Source organism: Gambusia affinis, linkage group LG19 (assembly GCF_019740435.1).
Source record: "Gambusia affinis linkage group LG19, SWU_Gaff_1.0, whole genome shotgun sequence".
Taxonomy (NCBI): Eukaryota; Metazoa; Chordata; class Actinopteri; order Cyprinodontiformes; family Poeciliidae; genus Gambusia; species Gambusia affinis.
Genome location: NC_057886.1, coordinates 348,485 through 357,225, shown reverse-complemented (window position 1 = coordinate 357,225; position 8,741 = coordinate 348,485). Strand labels below are relative to the sequence as shown.

Genomic DNA, 8,741 nt, shown 5'->3' with positions numbered 1-8,741 from the left:
TATATATATATATATGAGAGAAACATCAGTAACGATTAGTCTGCAATGTCACAAAGTCACCTGAAACAAAGACAGGTCTGTGCAGTTTGTGTCCACATAAGTAATGTTCGGTGTGGAAAATTCAGTCCCATCTTTTCCCAGAATTGACAACATGGTAAACACTTCCTCTTATAACAATATTGCTGATAGATGAACATATTTTATGCTTTTCTAGAAGAGCTCAAACTGAGGTAGAAGTTTGATACATATGAAGCACCTCTGTGGCTATAAAGGAAGAAACACACTTTGTACAACATTGAGTGTGCAAAATACTTTATCTTTTTCAATTATTTGTTAGTTTGTTATTTACACATAATGATTATGTTCCCCAAAATCCAAAATGAATTTGATGCAAAATGTAAGGGGACAATTAAAAATAAATAAGACAAAAAGTGAAGATATTGTATCCAGTGTGTCAAGTCTTTAATATCTTTCTCTATGGCTGCCAAGCTGCTAACTTGAGACAGAAAGTACACTGGCCCAACCCAGTTCCAGAAGGTAGAGGGTCAGATGTGCATACAAGTGGTATAAGAGGAGGATTGTGGCTGGATTTTAAATGGTCAGATATTTGCGGTTTCTTAGTATTTAAATGTCCAAGTAAACCAGCAACAAAAAGTTAGAGATGCACTGTTTGCTGCTAATTCTTATCAGATTCCAATTCCACCCCATAATAGATATGAAAGTAATTAAACATATATCTTTATTGAAAAAGTCAATAATTATGGAGCGTAGCATCTTGAAGAAGATGGAATAAGTCATTAGTGTAGTCAGTGAAGTAAGCATTCCTAAGAATAAAACAGATGAACTTTGCTGTTTTATAATATTCAACTATTGTATTGTTTACTGAAAGATTTGTCATTTCTCACAGCCTGAATTAAATAGCTTTTATAAAGCTTCCTACATCTGTCAGCAATTTTATTTCATTTTTAAACACCTCATTGAGTATAAAAAAAATTGCTAAGTGTTTGCACTGACAATGTAATTATGGTGTGTTTAGTAATCAGGAAAAAAAAAGTGTTTTTGAGTTTCTAGTTTGGGCATATCAAACTGAGAAACATTTCAACAAATTCCTTAGGGTATCTTTAAAAATTATACAAAAGAATCTACGTAGAAACATAAATTCACGTCTTGTTATTGTAGGCATTAAACTTGGTTCAACGCTTAATTCATTCAGTTTTTAATTAATTTATTCTACACATGGGAGAAAAAACTCCAGAAACCAATATTTTAGATGACATAGAGGGGAATGGTATTAATTAATATAGATTTCTTCCAATCTATATAAAAATAAGGTATTATTGGAAGTCAGGAGGATCTGCAGAATTTAGAACCAATAGAAAAAACAGAATATTAAAATTGTCTTCAGCAAAAACAAAATATATAAAAAAATAAAATATACAAGTAGGGCCAAGAAAACTTAAATATATAAAATAAATTACAGCTGCAAGCAACCTCTAACAGCCCTCCCAGCTCAGCACTGCTACAGCCTCATGTAAAATATTGTAGGGGGTGCTGTAGAGAAATTAGGCCACACCCACAAAATACTGTTGTGTATTGCTATTGGGGGGTGGACGAGGATTGATAAATAGAAACCATTTTATTCACAGCAAAGAAGTCTTTAATAATTTTAATGCATTGTCTGACTTTCTTAAACTATGGATTTGGGTCTGAGATGCTGATGTTTTATTTTTACATTTTTACATCTCTCTATGTCATTTTAGATGGCATTGCAACAGGAAAAGGTAACAGCGGTGCTTTATTTACTTTAGTGAATCACTATAATACTGAGCTATTTGAACAAGATGAACAAGAAAGAGAAAAATGTGGATGTTTTTTTCAACTGTTTCCATTTCACAGAATGCTCCTCCGCCATCTTGTGGCTTTGATGATTGAAAATTTTCTCCAGTAATCATTCCTTGCGCTGCCTGAAGATACCAAACCAAGTAAAATTTTGTTTGTTGTTAAACTTCAATTCAAGAGTAAATGCTTACAGTGTGTGCTGGTCATTTAAAAACTGATATTGAATGTAGAACTTCAGTGCAGCAATTGGCAAAGTGTTCTTAAGAGTTATAACTTTCTTCAAAAGTTTAGAATATAATTTAGACTCTTTTAGAATTCTGCTGGATACTGACAACAATGTCCAGTTAAGCGCAGTCTTGTCCAGCCAAAACCTGGAAGTGAATGCCATTTAGGATTTGAGTTGTGCATTTGACTTTTTAACTTCTGAGGCTAGTTTATTTTAAGCAGTTTTTAATTCCTAATCCCAACTTGAAATATACTTCCCGATGAGTTCCTTTAAACCTTTTTTATTTTTTGTTCTTCTTTACACATTTGACTCAACAAAGGGTCTTTTTGGTTTGACAGAAGAGGTAGGTACAATCCTTTCTACTGACCTGTCAGAGCAGTTTTGGCTAACCGGCAGTGTTTGGGCAACCTTCACATCAAAATAGGAAGGGTTCTGACTTGAAACTCGTCCCGAATACTCATTCCATCGGCTGTCACCAGGGGTGTTGTGAGCGTTGTTGTTACTACAATTGTAGTAGGCATTAGATAATGGAGCTTCTGGAGCCAAGCCTTTCTGGTTGCTAGGGCTTTTGCTAGGTGACGTGACAATCGTGTCGACTGAAGAAACAGCCCAGGAGCGAGAGAGGCTGAGGCAGGATGCTGAACTACAAGGAACCTGCTGATGGTACTGCTGGTGCACCCGTACCGACTTGTCTGTTATGGGGTTCCTGGAAGAGCGTCCTGCCTCTCCAGGATATGTCCCTCCTCCAGTCATGCAGATCTCTGACTGCAGAGAGGAATTAAGAAAAGGATCATCATGACAACCATAAGAATCTCCCATAGATTCTGAAGGTAGATCCATGTGCTGGGCAGAGGTCCTGAAACCTTGACCTTCATTAGTTAGCAGCCCATTTGCAATGTTAGAAGAAAAGTGCACATTAACACTCTGGGAGTCTATAAGAGACCTGGGAGGAGGAGTGAAGGCTGGGGCGGCATTAAGAGGGAGATGAACTTCATCCTGGTGTTGATAGTGAAAATCTTGGAGTGACTGATTGCCCATAGTTGCCTCTGTAACTTCCATTGGGTAGTAAGCTGCTTTAGACTGGTTGCGGCTGAACTGTCGAGACTGGCTAAAATCATTTACTACCATTTGGTCCACTACTGTTCCTCTGCCATGTACAGGTGTTGCTTGCATCTGGCAAACAGCCACATTGCCCAAAACATGAGACGCGCTGGAACCAACACCACAACGGACAAGTGGGCCATGTCTGACATCAAACTGTCTAGGGTTAAAGTCTTCCCATAACTCTGCTAACTCTTCAGGAAGATTGGTAAACTGGGAGTAGGCAGAACTCCCTAAAACCAAATCAGAGTGGTCTGAGGAGCTTGGCTGACTGCTTAATATGACCTCAGCCTTGGTATTCTGGAGCCGCAGGCTTTTGGAAGGGCTGCGTTTAAACAGGGATTTCTGATCGGAACCAACGTTGTTCTGCTGCCTGCCCTGATTATGATCTGCTGGGCTAAGCACTGAGACAGTTTGAAGGTGGTGTTGTCCTCTACTTTCAAACATTGAGCCAGCTCTTTGTGGATGCTGCAGGGGTGTTGAAGGACCCTCACTGACATGAGGATGGCTGGGGGAAGTGCGAGGTAGTAAAGAATGACTGGGGGAAGAGAGGTCTGCTAAATGAGTGGGACTAGAGGGGCACTGCTGCATTTGAGTTGGAGAGAGAGAAAATGGTGATTTCAGTCCAGGGTAGCAATGGGTGTCAAGACTGTGGACTGTGTGAGGAGGATGATAGGACAAAAAGTCTTCCTCTGCCCTGAAATGCCCATCTTTTTCTTTGTCCACTTCCTCATCTTCCCTGTTAAAGCTTTCCATGTTCTGCACATGAAAACAGTCAAAATCCCTACACCGGGCTTCATTGGTGGACATCGCCATCTGGTGTTGATAAGCAGAGGGAGGGTCTTGTTGCTGTGAAACTTGCCGACACTCTTCTTTCACCCGAGACAGAAGGCGCTGGATCTCCCTGTTGGATGGACATAGACGGCTGGCATCCATCAGGTCGTCCAACGCAGCATGGAACTGTCTGAAGGGACACCAACAACAAAATGGAGCATTTTAAAGAAGATCAAAGAAAAAGAGAAAATGGAACTTCTAACTTTGTTGAACTCGTTCATACAATTTCTTCTACAACACACTTCCCCCTATATTTCCTAATCTTTTTAGCTGTTATCCTCTTTTGTCTTGACTCTTCATGGAGGGGCCATAATTGACCTGATTATAAATCTCCAAAGAAAGTTGTTTCAGATGTGCTAGAGACTAGGGATGCTCAAATCAGGATTTTTGCTGCTGATTCCGATATCGATCACCAGTCGGTGACAATCACCAATACTGATCAGATGGATTGACTATTTTGTCTTTTCATACAGGTATAAATGCTACTGTCTAAGTGATCTAGCAAAATGGAACCATAAAATCAAGTAATTTAGACAACATGCAAGCAGCAAAAATTCAGTCAACAGGACAACTTAACAACCTGCAATCAGCAATATAATAGTTAACATTAAGGCAGTAACATTCCAAATTATACATAAGGTCAAATAAATCTCACAATACTGCCTATGTAAAAAAAAGTCAAGTAAAAAAGGAAATGTTCAAAGTCAAATACAGGTTGGATTCAATTAAACAATCCTAAGTTACTAAATCAAAACTGACTGAGAGGATGTGAAAACCGTTAGTCACTTTTGACATTGCACGACAGTGCTAAGACCCGCCTCCTGGCTCTGATTGGTTGTTCCTAACCAAATGGAGTATTCCTCAGAATACAAGGAGGAAGCAAATCAACTGGATTTTTTTTTCACAGATTCTGCCTCATGTTAGAAGGTCTGGTTAAAGCTGCAACATGTAACTTAAAAAAAGAAGTTTTTATGTATTACAGCTTTCACTGTCCTATGTGAGAGTCCACTGTGGTGGAGCTTGAATGGCTCCATGTCTGTGCTTATGTGCCAGAAGCAGCAGTTCATCAGCAAGAGCAGTCGATGGAACTCAGCATCTTCCACCTCTGGTCATTTAACTCAATGACGTGCTTCACCCCCGAGGTCATTTTCCATCACAAGACACAAATTTCCCCATTCACTCTCAGAACAACATTGCTTAGGATTTGCTGCTTGTGCAAAGTGAAGAAAAGAGGGTGATATGTTGCACACGGGGTCTCTGCAGGCTGCAAAGTGTGAGACATGGGTAATCAGCTTTTGTGATTGGCAACTAGAGCTAGTGATCGGGGAACTCCAGTCATATACATTTTCACAAAAATTGGCTGATTATGATCAGCCAATTTTTGATCACACTCCACTACTAGAGACCTCTGTCAAAATGTTGTACAATCAAGTCAAATAAAGGGACTTGAAGGAGTTGAGGAAGTAAAATATGAATTAAAGTCATCCATCGATCCATCCACCCATTTACCATCTTCCTTGTATCCAAGATCGGATCAAAATCGCTGACAGTTTGACACTGAGCATTTGAACATTTTCAGCTCATTCAGGCATTTCCAGGCTAGACATGGTCTCTTCCCAGAGTGACTTGCTCGGAAAACCTTTAAAGGGAGGCACTCAGGAGGCATTGTGATTATCCAAACATTTGTGCATAAGCATACCCCCTCAACTGTTTCCTCTTAATGCAGCAGCTCTACTTTGAACATTCCCTGGATGAGGGAGCACCCTATTGTTTCTCTAAGTCTGAGTCCAGCCACCCGCCAGAGGCAGCTCATTCTGGTCAGTTGTATCAAGGATCCTATCTTTTAAATTGAAGTCACCAATTAAGAACTGAAATATTACTGCAGTCAGGATAATAGGTTTTTCACCTGAGTGAATTTGGACTTCCCACCTTCTTCAAATCAAACTGAAATTATAGTGGCACAAACTAAAATTTCTGCTGCAAAAAAGTTTGATACCAATTCTAAGATTTTAATAAATGTTTCCAGAGGTCAGAAAATGTCAACCAGCCTTCCCACACTTGCACAAACAAAACACTTGTAGCGCAAACATTTGACACCAATTTTTGATTATGTGACTATCAAATTAAAGAATTTAGTAAAGGTTTCCTGAAGTCATGAAAGATGAACCATCCACCACATGATCTTCAAGTCAAACAAATCGGTATCACCACGTTTGTGCTGATAAAATGTCCATTTGTGAAGACATCACTGAAAATTAAAGATCAACCAGCATCCCCACATTAACTGAAAATCAGTCATTTCTGCCTGAGTCCATTACATGGACGTCTGAACACTAGCATGGTAGTTTTATTGAGAGGCTAAGATCACAAACAAATGAAAGAAAATAGTCTGAATATTTTATGCTCTCTATTCCACTAACTTGACAAATAGCCTTTAACCTGCTTTGTTTCTGAGTCAAACCGATTCACTTTAGTGATGAAATAGATACCTGCGGCTTCGTTTAGCCCTGGCTCGGGCATAAAAGGCCTCGTAGGAGTTGGATTTCAGCTCTAGAGCCTTTGTAGCAAATTCCTCAGCAAGGTTGAAGTCCTATCACACAAACATACAAAAAACACACAAATAATACACAAAGATTAGAAGTTACACTCAAAAATTACTAGAATTGTTTTGGTACTAGTGGCCTTTATTTGACAGTAATCTGACAGGAAGGCACAAGGAGGTGCCTGTGTCCCATCCTCTGTGCTGCAAAAGAACAGAGGATGGGACTCGTAGCAGGGCTGCTGCGTCAGGGGTAAATTGAGCCAAAGGTTGACCCCAGAAACAACACTTTTGTTTGTAGGTGTTTCTCACCGAGGAACAAAGGTGAGCCACCTTTTGATTCTAGGAAGAGGCGAAGAAAGAAAAATTGTTGATCATGACATCAAATAGATAGGAGGAAGGCATTATTTCATGAAGCTTGTGAATGTAAGAAACACATGGCTGACGTGGTTAGACTTTTATTTCTTAGACAAAATTCACTTTCAAGAGTGGAAATTTGTTTATCACAAGTTTCATAAGAAATGTGTTTAGACCACAATAGGTATTTTTAAAATTTGTTTTATGCATCAATTGTAGTATGTATGAGCTACAAGATAAGGTCATAAACCAAAGAAAAGTGTAACATTTTGGGAGCGGACCCAAATAAAGTTGAAATGGTAGTTTTGGGGTAAGTTGAACCATTTGACCAGGGGTAAGTTGAGTCACTGGCTCAGCTATGATTCTCAAACAAGCATTCAGTTCTGCTGCTTCTTATGGCTCTATCTACCTCGCACCTACACTAAAAAAATAACTCTTTGGATGAACATAAAAAAATCATGGAAAGGTTTTCCACCTGATTACTTTGTTTTATTTTAGCACCATGTAATTATGTTACTCCTATTTAAAGCAAATGTGTTAGGTCAACTTAATTTATTAAGGTTATTCCAATGTAAAGAAATTGTGTTGGCTCAACTTATGTTATTTTGGTTATTTTATTAAGTGATGGATCAACTTAATTTATTATGGTTATTCCAATTTAAAGCAAATGTGTTGGCTCAATTTAACTTATTAAGGTTGATTCAACTCATTCACTATAGTTGGACCCAATGTAATTTAAAAGAGCCAGCCCAACTAATTTGCAAAGCTTTGGACAAAATAATTTACTTGACTAAGATTAATGGCAATTTAGTTGAAACCAACTTTTTTTTTTTTCTCCAAAGAGTTTTTGTGGCGCTAGTGGCTCCTATTTTTTGAGACAGTAGGAGGACATGCGGCAAAGGTTGCCAGGACCGGGAGTCGAACCAGTGACTTCTGTGTCAAGGACTATGGCCTCCAAACGTGCAGTGTGTTAAACCATTGCACCACCACAGCACACTGGAGAAACTAACTTATGTTACAGTGATACCTTCACAATAATTATTAAGTTGATTCAACTCATGAAAATTAAATTAGCTCAACAAACATGCTTCATGCTGAAAGAAAGCTATTTAATCATGTGGAAATCCTTAATAACGTTAATTAAAAGACTTTTTTTTAAAAAAGACATTTTTTTACAGTTCTTAAATGCTGAAAGAAATTTAAGAACTGTTTCAGTGCAGTTCTTAAATGCCAATAGTGCCCTGCAGAGAAAAACAAATATCTATAGTTTAATGTGTAACTAAAACTGCTTTGAGTCTTCCCAGGCGCAAAACAGTGATGTTGTGTGATCTTCAATAATCTCTCGTGATCCTCTGATCTTGCTAGATCCTCTTTGGAGGGAAATGAATCTGACTTAATTGAATCACGTTATTTCAACTTGAATACATTATTCAAGACAAAAAACGATTGTCTCGCGTGAACTCGCGTGACATCCCGTGATCTCACTCGGCTTCAGCACTATATCAGTCTGACTATAAAGAATCATGTTATCTCAACATGATTAGATTTCATAAACATGAAGTTGTTGAATTTCTTGTTCATCCAACATGATTGTATCACATTTTTGTTTGAAACATGAAATTATTTAGTTAAAAGTACATGATATTCTTTTGTTAATCTGATAACCCCCTAAATTCATTTTGCTGAAAGAAAGCTATTTAATCATGTGAAAATCTTTTCCATGATTTAATAATGTTAATTCAAAGACATTTTTTTTTAAGTCAGACATTTTTTACAGTTCTTTTATAGTATAACACTGCATTTAAGAACTGCACTGTTTCAGTGCCAATAGTGCCCTGCAGAGAA

The 8,741-nt window shown here is 38.2% G+C and overlaps 1 protein-coding gene across 7 annotated transcripts in view; it reads right to left on the bottom strand.

The window, feature by feature from the left end:
* Positions 1 to 14: 14 nt before the first annotated feature.
* Positions 15 to 8,741, bottom strand: part of LOC122821441 (protein TANC2-like) — a 68,864-nt gene continuing 60,137 nt past the window's right edge. For all 7 annotated transcript variants that reach the window (XM_044099367.1, XM_044099368.1, XM_044099369.1 and 4 more), the window contains 2 exons: positions 6,490 to 6,590; positions 15 to 4,130 (listed from right to left, as the gene is read on the bottom strand). In XM_044099367.1, the coding sequence (XP_043955302.1) occupies positions 2,363 to 4,130; positions 6,490 to 6,590 (1,869 nt within the window). In that variant the 3' untranslated portion in view covers positions 15 to 2,362. The remainder of the gene's footprint in view (positions 4,131 to 6,489; positions 6,591 to 8,741) is intronic.